Source organism: Lactuca serriola, chromosome 2 (assembly GCF_051521515.1).
Source record: "Lactuca serriola cultivar US96UC23 chromosome 2, Lser_US96UC23_V15, whole genome shotgun sequence".
Lineage (NCBI taxonomy): Eukaryota > Viridiplantae > Streptophyta > Magnoliopsida > Asterales > Asteraceae > Lactuca > Lactuca serriola.
The window spans coordinates 212,016,963-212,034,238 of NC_136409.1; the positions used below are offsets into that span (position 1 = coordinate 212,016,963).

At 34.9% G+C, this 17,276-nt stretch overlaps 1 protein-coding gene across 3 annotated transcripts; it reads right to left on the reverse strand.

Moving 5' to 3' along the window:
- Nucleotides 1-11,721: 11,721 nt before the first annotated feature.
- On the reverse strand, nucleotides 11,722-14,582 carry LOC145088411 (ankyrin repeat-containing protein ITN1-like). Of its 3 annotated transcripts, XM_079026767.1 has the most exons (5): nucleotides 14,420-14,578; nucleotides 14,310-14,347; nucleotides 13,508-14,005; nucleotides 13,018-13,427; nucleotides 11,722-12,777 (listed from the first exon to the last, which is right to left on the reverse strand). In XM_079026767.1, the coding sequence occupies exons 3-5, from the start codon at nucleotides 13,983-13,985 to the stop codon at nucleotides 11,944-11,946; spliced, it is 1,722 nt and encodes a 573-aa protein (XP_078882893.1). In that variant the 5' UTR covers nucleotides 13,986-14,005; nucleotides 14,310-14,347; nucleotides 14,420-14,578; the 3' UTR covers nucleotides 11,722-11,943. The 3 variants fall into 3 exon arrangements, with proteins under 3 accessions (XP_078882893.1, XP_078882892.1, XP_078882894.1); XM_079026766.1 differs by lacking the exon at nucleotides 14,310-14,347 and having other exon boundaries at nucleotides 14,420-14,582; XM_079026768.1 differs by lacking the exons at nucleotides 14,310-14,347; nucleotides 14,420-14,578 and adding an exon at nucleotides 14,171-14,303.
- Nucleotides 14,583-17,276: the final 2,694 nt, after the last annotated feature.

The following is a 17,276-nucleotide window of genomic DNA, read 5'->3' on the forward strand; positions in this document are numbered from 1 at the left end:
AAACGTTATTGGGTTTGTTTCTTATTCTAGCAAAGTTCTTTTCCATTTATGTTTCTTACAAATTACTACTCATAAATCATCTAGGATGGAGTTTGTTTGTTACTTCTTTGGCAACTAAATATGATTTGTTATATGTTGTATCTATGTCTAAAGTTGGAAAATTTCTTTATTTTTTGGTTAGTTTTTCGGATAAATAAAAATATGGAGTCAAAATCGTGATCATTTGCTCTTTTATTTGAAAATGTTCATTATATATATATATATATATATATATATATATATATATATATATATATATATATAATAAGGTTACTCCTAATTTTCTTAGTGGTTCTCCCTCAATTCAACAATTACATGTTGGTATTGTCATCCTAACTATATATTGTTATTTTAGTAGATACCATGTTGGGTAACAATATAATAAGCAACATCTCCAAAATATTATGTTGAATAAGAATATAATAACCTTCTATTTTAAACCAATCTTGCATTTGATTATTCTGTTTTCATAGAACATTACCTACTTTACAATTAACAAATATGATTTCTTCACAATTACCAAATATGATTAATATTTGAATGAAAATTATAAAAGTCCTACAATATAGGTTTTTTTTAATATTTAACGATAAGTAACAACAAAATTCAAATAAATTTCTAGACATTTGTTCGGTTCCGAAACCGCCCCGGGACCGAAGTAACTGATAACTAAAAGTGATGGATTTGGAGAATCTAGATACCCCTACCTAGTTCCAATTACTAATTGAAAAATAACTGAATTTTTTTGTAACACTTAAATCCTAGAATGTTTCTTTATTGCCCTTGTTATTACAAAAGTTGCATTTTGGTCCTTGGGCCGTACACGGGGAGTACCACATGGTACACTTAGCGTAGAAGCTATAAAATGAGTACGTGGGGCGTACCACTTGATGCGCTTAGGTTAATGATGCGAGGTTGGGACGGGACTCCGGACACGTATGTTGGGCGTACATTTATGTACGTGGGGGCGTACGTGAGATATGTTGAAACCCTAATTCATGGTTGGTGAGAAGGTTTTGGACCCAGAATCATCATCTTTTGTGCAAGCTTTTTGAGGTATCAAGTTTAAATCTTGGCTTGTAAATTTTTATATCTCCTCATAGTTTATTTTGTTATGCTTTTGGTCCCTTTTTGGGTTGATGGAAGATTTAAGACGTTTTAAGGGCTTGTTCTTTTAGATTTGAGTTTGTATTGGACTCCTTAAGCATAAAAATGCAAGCTTTATGGGAGTTTTGGTCACATGCATGCATTAAGTCACTTATTAAGTCCTTTTCAAGCATAACAACTTCATTTAGCCATGCATGAACATAACGTTAGCAACTTTACATGATAATTCGGCTCAAGGAAGTCAGATCTATGTTTTGGAGCTTTGTCTTAAGGGATTAAGTGTTGAAATCAAGTTTTGGGCTGCAGGGGTGAGTAGGTTGGGCGTACAAGCAGGTACGCTTGGCGTACAAGCCTTCAAGCGAGTACGTTGCGCGTACGTGCTGAGTACGCCCTGTGTACTCAGTCTGTTGGGCCTTGCATTTTGGGATTCGGGTTTGGGCTTAGTTGCTTGGGGCATTGTTGGGACAACTGAATGCAAGTATTTAGACTAGGTAAAATTGTTGGGCCTTAGGGTAAGGACCATGTAGGGATTTGGGTCCAATTTGGAAAATTGGGCAATATGTGGGCCTTGGATGGATAATTGGTTTTTGGGCCTTTTAGATTGAAAGTTTGGGCTTTAGTCATGGACCAAACTAGGTAAGGGGTAAAATGGTAATTTACCCTAAGTATGGATTAAAGGATAAAGATTTGACTCCAATTGTTAATTGGGTGTTATTTGATATTGATAGCTCGGGGATTTGTCGGACAAGCAACCAGGGATTATCAGTGTGATTCAGCAGTCCAAGGAGGCTTTCCTCACCATGTGTAGTGGGTTAAAAGCACCAATGCCGACCCATGATCTGTTATGTTAGAATGCTTGTTGTCTATGTGATACTAGTATTGTGCATGTGCTAGTATGCTTAATGGGCGGGGCCTAATGATTATTCTGTATGCTATTACTTGTTATGTAGTATGATTCGTATGTGGTCCGGGCCCGTTATGCGAGTTAGGGTGGAGCCCGTTATACTTATTGGGTGGGGCCCATTATGCAAGTTAGGGCGGGGCCAGTTATGCGAGTTAGGACGGGGCCCGTTATACTCTTTGGGCGGGACCCGTTGTGTGTTATATGTTTTGATATGCGGTCTCTTGGGGAACTCACTAAGCTTTGTGCTTATGGTTTTCAGTTTATGTTTCTGGTACTTCCAGTTCTAAGGGGAAGGACTCGGGATGATTGCAGAGCACACACCACCTCGTTCCACTTTTTGTGATTCACTCTGATTGATATGTTGTGTGACACATTTATTTTATTTGGTTTGTACCGATGATGTTTTGGAAATACTGATTTTACTAAATTAAAAATGAAATTTTCGTTGGATTATGTGTCTAAGCCCATAATTCTAATTGGTATATACTTGAATTGATAGTAGCACGGTCCTTTTGGGTTGCCCTCATAACTAGAAACTAGACAGGATGCCTTTTGGAGAGAGGTTGAATTTATTATTTGAATAATAAATTGAGATAATTGATTTATTAATGTATTATGAAAATAATATATTAATTAGATATCATATTATTTAATTAATAATTAATCATAAATTAATTTTAGGATTAATTGAATTAGTTAAAAGTGTAGGGGTTGTTTAGCAATTTATTGATAGTTGAGGAAAGAGGCTCTAGAACCTCCCTACAAGAGGTTGGACTAAAACCTCTAGGAAGGCCCTAGAATTTTCGACTAAGGGCTCTTGGATGGGGATTCTTGGGCTGCTTGGTCCTTAAGCTAAAACATTAGGTTTCCTCCTAAAACCCTAGCTTTTGCTCTAAGCTACCCCACCTATATAAAGAGCCTAACCCCTTCACAGTTTTGGCCATCTAAAACCTTATAGGAATAGCCAAAAAAATTCTCAAGCCTCCTCTCCTCTCTCCTCTCTTATCCTCTTACGTGTTTGGGTGTGAACCATTAGAGGCGTGACATTTGTGACACTTGCTCTCAAGGTTTAAATACGACTAGGATTTCACTGTTATTGCTATATAATAATCAATGTATGTTTTCTTAACCCTTTTGTTATATATTTGAATATACTAGTGCAATTAGGTTTTTCCATTTGATGTTTAAAAGTTGTATGTTCAATTAGAGAAAACATAAATCCAAGAATTAGGGTTGGATGCACACATAGAAATTTGTTTGTTATGCTCAAAACCCATCAATTTTCGGGTCTTGTTTTTTGTATGTTTCATTTTTTCTCTCGTCTAGATTGTTTCAGCTGAGAATTAACCAATTTGTATTTTGATTTCTTTGTCGTATACTGTTGCGTTGAAGCTTCTAAAAATCATAATTTCCTCATACGAAGTCAGATTTAGACATTCTCTATATGCATGCTCTCGCTTTTACGACTACTATGACTTTCGTTTAGATTACTTTGGATAATAAGAAATCTATCTCCGGTTCATATTTTATGACGCTTTTTGCCTTATAGGGCTGAACGCAAAACTTCAAACAATCATAAATCCTCCATACGAAGTCAGATTCGAGCGTTCTATATATCTACAGAAATCGTATTGAAATTTCCTCCATGTGTATGACGGTTACTTTGGCTAAAAAGCAATATATTTCTACTTTGAATTTTATAAAAAATAGTTATATTGAATTCTGTTGGAAATGTGAAACAGGGTTTATATGAAGTGCTATTGAACTTACCTGTTTGAGTAAAGTTAGAACATTTATTTGAAGATGCAATATGCACATAGTATTGCACGAGAAAAGATGTTTGTTCCAGGAACGATAGAGAACCAAGTTAAATCTAGTAGAACATGCTGCGACGCGGTTGAAATACAGTATTTCTAGGATTGACTCCTATGAAGTAGACGTGACAGATATACAACTGAGAGGAAGACTTGTAGGATTAACTCTTATAAAGTAAATGATAATTAAGAGAAGAGATAAAAAAAATATGCATGGTGACTTGCTTAAGTCAGAAGATGATACAAGTAGTTGGATAGCGTTTGACTCAATACTGCAAGAGTAAATTCTGGTATAGTGTGCCTTGCGGATCGGACACATCCCGAGAAAGAATATATATGAAGAGTTTAGAAGTGAAATTCCTAGTGACTTAGGAAAAGTATCTGAATATTCTAGATCAATCATATGCATGAGAAGTATCCTAGAAGGGGAGTCTAGGAAAACCAAGATGTACCTGATAGAGACGCGGAATTCCTAGTAGAATCTAGGGAGGATTGTTATATGTGCTTATTTGGACACATTCACATGTGTTAAATTGTTTTGTGGTTATTATGTATACTGACTTGGGAACTGCGAGAAAAATTCTTGGGATGAGTATTTATATGTGTGAAAGGTAGTAAAGGCTTGTACTACCAGAAGCACGGGATCTGTACTTGAATCAAGAAGAGTCATAAGATTACTAAGGTACTAGCAGTTGAGTTTGTTTTATCTATTTCTGTCATCTGCCTGCATATTGGTGATGACTAGGAAAATGATTTTCGTTCAGAACCAAGTGGTCATGAAGGATCGAGTCTGAATAAAATAAATCTACGTAAGTAAGTTGATTGCTTTAGAGAACCATATCCTGTATAGTGACCGACTTTAGTCAGAGATTGAAGAATGAGATAATCGAGGTGATCGACAGAAGGATTGCAACCTTCGTTAAGGTTGAATAGACATTGGCTATAAATGCTACCTGCTATTGTGTGATTGTACCACATTAGAGAATGGAGGTTCCTTCTATGTTAATTTTTGACTCATAGAGATAAGAGTCTAATTTGTTGCATTGTCTGATGAAAGGTCATCAGAGTATGACCATTCAGTATGTTACTGTAGCTAAATCAAACGCTTTATCTGGGGTTGAGTCTATGATCCAATTTGAGAAGGATCAGGAGTCTTTGAATAAGATTCGAGTTTGTACTCAAGGGATCAGACTAAAAGTCCAACAGAGGATGAATAGTGGGTCCAAGTTCAAGCACCACCAGCAGCTAAGAAGTCCAATAGTTTGATACTCGTTTGGCAAGTCATAAGAGTTATGGTTGTTTTAGAAAGGATGAGAGGAAGCCTAAGGATGTTTGTTGTACGTCTATGTTTAGATACTCTAGATGTGGTAAGGAGGATCAAGTGGAGCATGACAAGGTCGATCGTCCCAGAAACGAGTAAAATACATATTGAGTTCAACAACCATCGTTGTTTCTAGTATTATCTTCTTATGCCACTTTGTATGCGTGTACCTTGGTAGACGGATTCATGCTTGTCGTAATCTTGATTAGACCCTTATTGTGATATATAAGAAGATCACTCACTGTAGTCCCAAGAAGCGATACTGCATTGAAGATGTTAAATTCATTTACATAATGATCAAGAGATTCTTTAAAAAACAAAGAGAACTACCAATCACAGAGACAGAGCCAACATGGGCTTTGATTGGTTGTAAGTAGCAGAAAGTCAAGGTTCGAACCCAAGCGGCAGAGAACCAACCATTAAAGCAAAAGTGGGAAAGGGCAACTCGACTTCAGATTCGACGTCAAGATCTAGAAGAGTTACAACACAAGAAAATAAGAAAGAATTATTAGCTTTAGGTTTTGCCATGAAAATATAGAATGGATATTTTGGTTGGAAGGTGAAAAAATGACATTTATATCATGAGGGAACTTTAGACCTTTACCTATGCATATGGGTAAATGAAACGATCTTACCTTAGATACTAACATCAAGTCTCCCAGCAGTGTGTATAAAGACACTATGTCATGGGTTATACTAAGACAAAGAGATACTAGCATACCTTTCTAGGTATCACATATGTAAATAATTGGTCTATAGAGAATATTTTCATGAGAATCATTATCATGAATGGATAAATTTTTTGATTATTCTATTATTTCTTGAGAATGCTAATGATGATACGAAAGGAGTTGTGGCCAACAAAGTCGAAAACCCTAGGGGAATGTGGATCAATAAGATTGCAAACTTTGTCATCTTAATCCATAATGATAAGGGATTGGTCGTGTGAAAGGATTCAGTGAAAAGAGTTGTTTGGGTTATAGTAAGATTTTAAAACAACCAAGTTGTTGTTTTGATGATGAAACTAAGTCACTATGCTGATAACATGTCGTAAAGGAACCTATGATACTATGGTAAGTATAAGTCCAATAAGTGAGTTGATTTAGTATTGTGGGTGCACGGTACATAAACAAATCCTTACATAGGAATCACTATTAAGATCTGTTTTGCTGCTATATGATTCCGAGATGTAATTAACCCACAAATTCAAACTAGACAAATAAAATATAATAAGTAATTATTATTTATAATAAAAGTCCTCGAATAGGATAAGTATTCATCATGTGTGTTTCAAGAAACGAATAACAGTTTAATTAGAAGATTATTTAGGATAAATAATCTTGATGAAAGTTATGATGAAGACCCCGTGGATATATGAAACACTTAAATCTGACTTCGTATGAAAAATTAATGATATTTTGAAGTTTCGCGTTCAGCCCTATACGACAAAGTGTGTTGTAAAATGTGAATAAGATATAAGTTGTTTATTAACCTAAGTAATCTACACGGAAGTCTTAGCAATCTTAAAAGCGAAAGATTGCATATAAAGAACGCCTAAATATGACTTTATATGAGGAAGTTATGATTTTTCGAAGCTTCAGTACAGTAGTGTGCGACTAACAAATTGGCAAAAGATTTCTATGTATATAGATTAAATTACTTATTATTCATCATTTCGTTGGTATTTATTTTAAAACCTTACTTTAAAAAATATTTAATATTTACACCTTAATATTTTTATTTTTTCAATTAACCCGTGTAGTATACGAGTCTTACACCTACTTATTTATTATAGTAGAAATTGCTTTAATTTGAACACATTTTGATTGATTTTCATTATTTTGACACATTTTCATTTTTCACTTGAGCTAAATTTACGTGTTTCATTTACTTAGATAATTTAAAAACACTGTTGAATTATCGTTTAGTTTAGGGATGAGATTTAGAACCGGAACCGGAACCGTTAGAACCAGAATATATAGAACCGGTTCCGGTTCCAGGTTTAAAAATTGGCTTTATCCGGGTTCCGGTTAATCCGGGTTTGGGTCCATCGGGTCCGGGTAAACCGGGTCTAAAAACCGGAACCGGTGTTAGGAACCGGAACCACTTTTAGGGCCAGAACCGGTTTTTGTGAAACGTTTAAAAGATGCATATTTCATTCGTTTCAACTCCGATTAACATGCGGTTTTTTTCCAACATGTAGTTTACAGTTTGTACATGATTTTAGACTATAAATTTGTCATTTTTAGTTTTATATCCACTGACTTACAGTCCCCCAAAGTTGAGATATCAAAGCTGAAAGTTTTTAGTTTTTCAGTTTTTTTGTATTTGGTGAAAGTTTTAAAACATGCATATCTAATTCGTTTGAAGTCGGATTGACATATGATTTTTTCAACTTGTAGTTTACAGTTTGTACATAAGTTTAGACTATAATTTTGTAATTTTTGGTTTAATATTCAATGATTTACAGTCCTCCGAAGTCGGAATATCAAAACTGAAAATTTTCAACTTTTCAGCTATTTGTTTTTGTACTTTGTATTCTGTGATAATATTAACACATCCATATCTCATTCGTTTAAAGTTTGATTGACATGCGGTTTTCTCAGAGTGTATTTTAGACTATAATTTTGTTAATTTTGGTTTTATATTCAATGAGTTACAGTCCTCTAAAGTCGGGATATCAATATGAAAATTTTCAAAGTTCAACCCACTAAGTAATAAGTAATTTCCAAAAAATTCCGGTTTTTCTGGGTTTAAACCCACTTTATCCGGTTCCAACCTACCCACTTTTGATGTTTCCGGGTTTTCCTGTTTTAGACCCATTTTACCCGGTACCGTACTCGGAATCGAACCGGAACCGGTTCCTATATACCGGTCCGGTTTTCGGTTCTAAAAAATCCCGTTAACCGGTTCCGAGTCCATCCGGTCCGGGTTTAGACCCACTTTCATCCCTAGTTTAGTTTTAATGATTTGAGTGATGGTTAAAAGTAGGGATGAGCAAAAGGACCGAACCGACTCGGCCGGGAACCGGCTTCGGCCAAAATCAAGAACCGAACCGGCCCGGGGGTTCTACCGGTTCCCGGTTCCTACCAGTTCTTGTCGTGTCTTCAAATGTTGAAACCTGTTCTTGAAAAATAGCATCATACGGTTCCGGTTTTTGCCGGTTCTACCGGTTCCCGGTTCTAAAAATCCACAAAAATAACATCCTGGTCCTGGCCCGACCCAACCGGTTCCGGCCGGTTCCCCTCAACCAAATTCTACTATATTTTTTTGGATTAGTAAATAAAAACTTACAATTACAAAAATAACTTTTGTTAAAAAAAATGATGACAAGTTGTAGACTATAATGAAAGCCAAATGTCAAATATTAGTACGAAATGAGCAAATATATTAAAAGACGTATAAAAAAATATTGATTTTTCTTTTAAATAACTTTTGAAATTTAACTAAAACATGTTTGTGTTTATATTTTGAACATGATATGATAATTGTTTAAGAATTTAACATATTTGGACTATATAAACTATCTATGAGATAAAATATTCAAACACAATTCTTTGTGAAAATGATCGATTTTCAATTTATTTTTGAAATAAAGGTAACTATCAAAAATTTTAAACAATGAGGCAAGTTATGTAATTATGTTTTGTTTCTCAACCTTCAACTTCTTTATTATTAATTTAGAAATGATTGTTCAATACTAAATATTTAATATTAAAATAATTAATAAAAACACTGAAACTTCTAAATGCAAATATTAAAAAGTTATTATTAAAAATCTAAATTCTAATAATAGATAAATAATAAAGAAACATTCTAAGCAAACCTACTTTGTGAATGGGCCTAGATAACGACCATTATGTATGAAATTTTATATAAAAACAATCTTTTTATGGAACGATTCTTTAGGAAATCTCATATAATTGAAATATATTAGAAAACTCTATGATTGAAATAATAACGGAATTTAATGTTTTAAGATACTAATTTAAATCAATATATGAGTAAATATTCCATATATTCTACACTTGAATGTCTGATGAGGTACTAAAATTAAATCAATACAAGAATAAACATTTCATATATATAACAATATTAATTAGGTTGTATTTGTATAAATAATTGAAAAACACATATTAATGAGTGGAAAATAAATAAATGAAAAAACCAAAAAAATCATGTGTTAAAATGAAGAAGAAAATGACATTACAATATTAAATTTCTTTCATCTTTTATCCCTCACACCTTTTCTTTTATCTTTCACCATAATTTCAAATTATGTTATACTCATTTTTTATTTTGTAATTTTTAATAAAATAGCTATTATTAATTTTAAAACTATTACTTAGTAAATAAAAATAAATTATAAATATAAGATTTATATTAGTTATATTATTTCAAAACATTATATAAGGCTTAACGGTGTCGTAGCAAAGATACCGCCGGTAAACTTAGATGACAGCTTTTACTGGCTACAAACACCCCTCCTCAACCAAATTTATTGTCGGCCATAATTTTTATTGGCAAATTGTTACTGCTATCTCTTTATATTCTTACCGATGGAAACAACTTTTATGCATTAGGAAGCTGCATCAATAGGTTGTATTTTTATGCATTAGGAAAATATGTAAGAGTGGTAGTAAATTATTGTTGTTTGGAAATAATTTTATAGGCAAAAATATCACCACATCTCTATCATAGCCAAAATTTGTTAAGAAAGATAAATGTTTATGTGACACCAAATTTTAATAGACAAAAACATCACGGCATCATTCAACCTAATAATAAAATAGTCTTGAAAATAACATCTTTTTACAAATCATTAGACATTAGGTAACTATAGAAATAATTGTCTGCTCATTCCAAGTCATCGTCTGAATGTTTTGTCATAACATTCTCGGTAAAGCAGTTACCCGTCATATAATCATGTAAATTTTGACAACCTTTGTTTTAAGCATCTTTTTCTTATAAGCAAAACTTTCAGCCTCATTGGCCAAAATATGGGTTGCGGTTACTCGTTGTGATAAAGAAAATCCAACATCATGTGAAAATGACAAAGATGAATCGTTCCTTAATTTAGTTCTCACATTTTCTTAAACAAACTTTAAAAATAGATAGTAAAGTAGTTGTATGTAAAAATAGGGATATAATTTGGCTCAAAAATCCGAACCGAACCAAATTAGGTCCGAATAAGCAATTTGATTCGATTCTCGGGTATCAATATTATGCTTATTCGATTCTCGGGTTATTCGGTCCTGATTACCCAAATAAGAGCTTATGCGTTTCTAAATACCCGACCCACAATTGAAAAGTCATTTAATTTTAATCTTGATTACTTTCCATCTTTAGTTGCTAGTAACCCATATCTGATCGAAGTCAAACTCGAACCCATGCCCTGTATTCCTTGTCCCCCTTCTCTGATCGATAGAAATCGAAATCACGATTCACACTTCTGTCCTCGTCGTTCACAATAGAAAAAAAAAACCTATGCTCGTCCTTGTCGTTTCAAAATCGACCAATCTTCTCAACTATTGCCAAACTCGAAATCACTTATGTCGATCTTTCCTCTTGTTTCAGACTTTCAAAAAACGACATTTCCTATTGTCTCTAAGGATTCACGAATTCCTACTTTGTCTAGTCATGGAAAATTAGGCTCCAACTTAAGAAACTCAAGTAAACAATTAATTCTTATTATGTTAATCTGCTTTGTAAATGTTGAACTTATATTTTAGTTTGGGCGTTTAATGTTACATTCTTACTACACAAATTCTAACATTTTTTTGCACATTTGAAACAGTTATGTATACTTTACTTAATAATTAACACAATTGTTTATTTAAAAGATTGTTATGGAATCATAAGCTACAAAAGCCATAAAAAATACAATGTTTAGAATCATATTGTAAATGTTATTCGGGATATAGAATCCTAATATGGTTTATTTGATTCTTTTCGGTTATATTAGCTCCTTAATCATCTTATACAAGTTATTCAGATAATAACCGAACCTAAAATGATTAATCGGTCTGGTTTTCAGTTCATGCAATTACCTTTATTCAGCTTTCGGTTTATTCAGGTTCGGTCCGGTTCCAGCCCGAATAATATCTTTATGTAAAAATGTGAGAGTTTAAAGTATATTTATAAAATATAAAAAAAAAAACTTAAAATTATCCATTCAACCATCATTAGCCTTATCACGGGGACATCCTAACCGCGCCAATCTATGAGACATGGTGTTCCCCGCAATGTTGGATCAATATCAGTGTCTTGCGAGAATTAAACTTTCCATTAACAAAAGAGGAAGCAAACAAACTGCCAGAATTTAAGTTTATGTTCTTTTGTAGAGCAATACATTATACAAGGCTAATAACTAGTTCTTACATGACATACAATGCCATTTTATTTCAATTTGTAAGTTGAACAATCGTATCCTTATAGATGATAATAAACTAGTAATTTTTAATTAAAAAAACAGGAAACGTTTATTTACAGCCTCATAAAATCTCCTTTAATTTTAATGCAAAGGACAACAAATCTACGCATTAAGTGTAGCAATAGTATACATTAAAGATTTGAAATTTATGAGCAACACCTCATATCATAATACAATTACCTATAATTACCCCATCTTTTTGAAACCATTTCATGGCCGTTGACCAACAAAACCAGAAACGAAGAAGTATTCTGACTTCACAATTCCGGGGTCGATTGTTTACTTTATCTACAAACAACATTAAACCATGTTTTTTCTTTTCACCTCATATGGCATAGATTCTATCAACTTCCGAGTTAGAAAACTCAGAATGCAACCACGAGTTAGACCCACTTTTAGCAATCTTCTCTTTTTTCCTCTTCAATCGGTTCTTTTTGGATTTAAACACATAATAAGTCATAGTTCCAAGAACCCCCGCCATTATAACCCCGCCCACCACCGTAATCAAAATGGCGGCCCATTCATATTTCCGGCCAACCACAATATAAGAAGAAGCCATGAAAGCCACCGAAGTGCAAACAGAAGCCAACCACATAAGCTTATTAATAACCTCCACCACCCGCCTCTCCGCCTTGGTCTCACCTCTCACCAATGTAATCTGCACCACCACCACCGCCAACGAAGTGAAAAGAGCAATCGCGTTGAATATGAAAAAGATTTTAAAAGAAGCACGGTTGACCACCACCGCCATCCCGTCATCATCGTCACCGCCAGGGACGGTGAAAATGGCAGCGAATGCCACGGTGGCAAAGAGCACCGCCACCACGGTGACGGAGTTTGTGGCGTTGTTGATTCCTTCGCGGTGAAGCTTTCGAAGCTCTTTGGCAATTCCGTGAACGTTTTTGTTTGTTTTTTTGGTTTGTAAAAGCTGCGTGTGGACGTCGTTTTTGATTTGGGTCACGGTGTTTCTTAACTCGTCCCGCGGTTGGTTGAGCTCGTTGGCACGGACCGCACCGCATCGAGTGAGACACGCGATTATGTCCGCTGAATCTTCGGATAGCGGGAGTCCTTCCGCTATGTCCAGAGCGGTTTTGTGATCACGGGTTAGTGCGTTCACGTTTGCACTTGTGTCAGGGAGGCTAAGCAACTCGTTTACTATCTGCAACAAAAGAAATTGTACTAAACTTATTAATAACAGTAAGTTATTAATTGGTTAACCAATGTCAATGTTAACCATTGTGAACGCTCTACGGGGCTCACAATTAGACCTAACAATTCGTGTATTCGTCTTACACACGAATTTAATTCGTGTCGTGTCACACGCGAATTTGTGTATTCGTGTGTCGACTTGTCAGGTCTACTCGCAATTCTTACTTTCTATAAAATGGATGGAGTATACCTGAGCTCGCTTTTTTCTGGTAGCTACATGCAACGCAGTAAAACCAGACTTGTCAGGCAACATGACAATAGCAGCATCAGCCTCCAATAGCAATTTCACAACTTCACTACTAACCCCTTTCACAGCCATATGCAATGCAGTTTGTCCTTTCTTATCAGTCCTTCTGCCCAATAGTGGTTCCTCTTTCAGTAAAGCCTCCACAATCTCCACACGTCCGGATCTAGCTGCTAAATGCAATGCGTTCTTTCCATTTGATCTTGGAATAGTCAACAAGCTAGGATCTTTTGACAGCAGCTCTTTAACAACAGCAGTGTGTCCTCTTGTGGCTGCAGTTATCAGAGGGGTCGCGTTTCCTTGGGATCTTGTTTGACATAGTGATGGGTCATGGTCAAGTAGTAGTTTCACTACAGCTGAAATATACAAGAAAGAATGTTTTCTTTAAAGGAATTACCCTTATGTAATTGATGATGAAGAAAGTTATGAAATTTACCATCGTGTCCTTGACTAGCAGCTATATGCAACGTGTCAAACTCCAGTCGGCTTTTTCTCATGATGGTTTCTTTATTTGAGTACTTCAAGAGCTCCTTTACTACTTCAAGATGCCCTTTTTCAGCAGCCGTGTATAGTGCTGTTTCTCCTAATTCATTCACCTCGTTCACTACTGATGCACGAATCTCCGCAACTTCTGCATCAAAATCAGCTCCGCTTAATGTTCCCACCATTTGTGAATCAATGTCATCCAGGATTTGCTTCACAGCTGCTAGATCCCCACGTTGGGCTGCTAGATGGAGCTCTGTATCGTTGTGTCTGCCTGTCACTTGCTTGACGTACTTTTTCTTTCCGGCTTGATCCATCCGCTTACCGGAATTTGAAAGTACCAGAGCTGGTGCTGTGGCGGAAGACGGGGACGGCGATGGTGATGCCTCCCCGAGGATATTCATAGTTTGATTATGCTTTATTGGAGTCATCGGCCCTTTTTCTATGTCTCCTATGCGATTGAAAAATAAGACTGATCAGCACAACATGATAGAAATGCACAAAACTGAAATAAAAAGTTTTCCAGTCAATTAGATAAATCGATTTATCATCATGATGGAAAAATCCAGAATTCGCAGACAATTAATCATCGAGAAACTTCTGTGTTATCACTTACTAAAATCGATTTGACAAATATACAAATGACCTTAAAAACCAAATCAAACCAAGAACAAGATCGATCTTGAGCTTAATTTTCCGCTTTTTGCGTTAATCTAGTTGATCGTCATCTTACAACCACCGGATGCTTCAATTACCTCATTTTAAATAAAAATACGATAACAAAATCGAAAATCTGCAGTATAAGACACGCAATTAACAAAAAGCAAACGCACACGCACAGAGACTTAAAGAGATAGATGAGCACCTTCATCGATGGCTGGAGCCATGTTTGGATTCAGAGACAAAGTGAACAAACCCTAGTAATCGAAGTTGGGGGTCGTATATCTTTGATGGAATCTGCTAGGAATGTTTGATTAGAGAGAGAAGACACTCAGAACAGGACAATCGGAGGAAAGTGCAAAGAAAGACCAAACTGCGCCACTTGACTATTGAGTAAACGAAAAATCAACGATCCTTCAAGTTTACTAATATTACAACTATTTCCCCTCGGGTTATCTATCACCGACGATAAATGTTAGAGTAACTACAATTTTTTGGTCGTTGAGAGTAGAATTTTTTTTGTTTTGATCCTCTAAGATAAATTATTTTTTAATTTTGATCCTTATTTTAATGTTTTGTAACGTTTTCTTTTTGTTCTTATTTCAAGTAAATAATTATGTTGTTTTTTTCTTCTATTTTTTTTTTTTTTTTTTGGTTATTTTCATTTTATATTCTAATTTTTAAATTGGACCCAACGACTCCCATTTTTGACATTTCACTATCTTTTAACCGAATTTGTAGAGAGATAAAGAACTTGCATTTATGATTGGACCAGAGTCTGCAGTTACGAGAGGGACATAGAAAGTCGGGAAATGTTAGTTACATATACAAAATTAGTAAAATCAACGTTACGTCTCCTACAAAATCTGATTTTTAAGATAGTCACAACCATGAATACTTTAGGACATTAATTTATTATAGAGGAGGGAGTCGTTCCCTTCCAACCCATCGAACCACTGCCACATTATTATTATTATTATTATTTTTCTTTATCTTTCTCAACCTACAACACACGGAAATCCTATTTTTTTTTAACCTACTCAACTCAATTAAAAAAAATACAAAACAACTAAGGTACAAGTTTTAAAACACATGGTACAAGAGAAAATAAGAAAAAGAAAGTAGAGAGATGATGAAGTGCGTTAGTGAAACCAATCAACCCACTCGTTGAAGCGGGAGTGATGTCGCCGATAACTTTATTGCTAATTAAGATTTTACCTTTGATTGTTTTGTATTTTTTTTTAAAATTAAGTGGGTTGAGTAAGTTCAAAAATATAGGATTTCCATGTGTTGTGGGTTGAGAAAGATAAAGAAAAATAAAAGAGAAAAAAATAATGTGACAGCGGGTTTAATGGTTGGGAGAGAATGACTCCTTCCTCCCTTAAAGAAAATATACATAATAATATTTTTTCTATACATAACAATTTATGCATTAAAGTATTGTATTGTACAACTTTATAAAACATGAATTGTTATGTATGGATAAAAATTGTTGTATACAAAAATTATTGTAATCGTCTATGTGGTTTGTAAAATTGTGTACTTAGTTCCTAATGTTTTTTTGGCACTCGGGGCCGTCCTCATAGTTTGATTTTGTTGCGTTTTTTTATCTCTTCCTAGCATGAAAAAACTATATTGTCATTTGTATTTTCTTTTTCATTTTTTATTATTTGTTTATTATTTATTAATTGAAGAAAATAAATTATATGATTTATAGACATATGGACCACTTATACACTCACTTGCATCACAACCATTATCAGTCACCAAGAAGCACCGCCGGCCACCGACAACCGGCCACCAACATTACCCTTATCCATCTATTTTGGCTCTACTACAAACCGCATCACCGATTCATCAAGTCACACCCCAAGATCAAATCCCATAAATCAAAATCATACCCAGATCAAATTTCGAAATAAAAACCTAACTAAAGTCAAATCTCAAAATCATAACCTAAGGTGAAATTAAAACCAGATTTGGAAATCAAAGCCCAAAACCCAAAACCTAATATGAAATCGATGAAGAAATGAGGTTAAAGGGAAGGGGGTGGTGGTGGTCGTAGGTTTTTTTGACGGAAATGATGGTGGTTAGGATTTCAGTGAAGGAGATGAAGGAGATGGTGGTTGGAATTTATTTAAAGGAATGGTGGTGCTCATGAATAAGCAGATTTGGCTGGCGATGTGAGGTTGTTTAAGGATGTGATGAACAAGTGGTGTGGGTGGCGATGAGATATGGTTCCGGCCCGATGCTACACTTGTGATGGTGTTCCAAGGAAACGGTGGTCGAGAGAACTCGAGATATGAACCTCATCCCACCACCACTGGACAACCGCTTCATGATTTTGGAACCCACTCAAAATCCATGGACTGTTATCTACCCTACCTTTGTCGCCTCTCTTGTGCCTTCGCTTCTATTTGCTTCGTCTCTCTTGCCGGAAATCGCAACCTCCATCGCTGAAAATTGTTGCCTTCATCGTCGAAAACCGTTGTCTCTATCACCAGAAATCCTCTCGCTGCCTCCCCCTCCTTTGTTTAGATCGGCTTTGTCATTGATTTTTTTTAGAGTCAATTTTTTTTGTGGGATTTGGTTTTAAGTTGTGGTTTGGTTTAGTATTGATTACAGGTTAATATTTTATATACATCTTTTGATTTTGCTTCTAGTTTGATTTTGATTTTGTAAAAAATGGTGGGGTGGTAATTGATGGTGGAAGTTGGTGGTGATTGAACTGAGGTGGGAGGTAGCAAACAGATGTGGACGGTGGATGAGAAGGGGGAAGGGGATTTGTGGAGTGGTTGGACCCATTTATCTATAAATTATTTTAATTTATTTTATTTAATTAGTAAATAAGAAACAAATCATAAAAAAACTGAAAAAGAATATACAAAGGGTAATATAGTCTTTTCATTTTTAAAAGGGACGAAAAACATAACAAAATGATATGTTAGGGACGGTCCGAGTGCAAAATAAAATTTAGGGACCAAACACGCAATTTTACCGAAACCACAGGGACGATTCAGTAATTTGTTCTTACTCAAAATGAAAGAAGTTTTATAGTTATT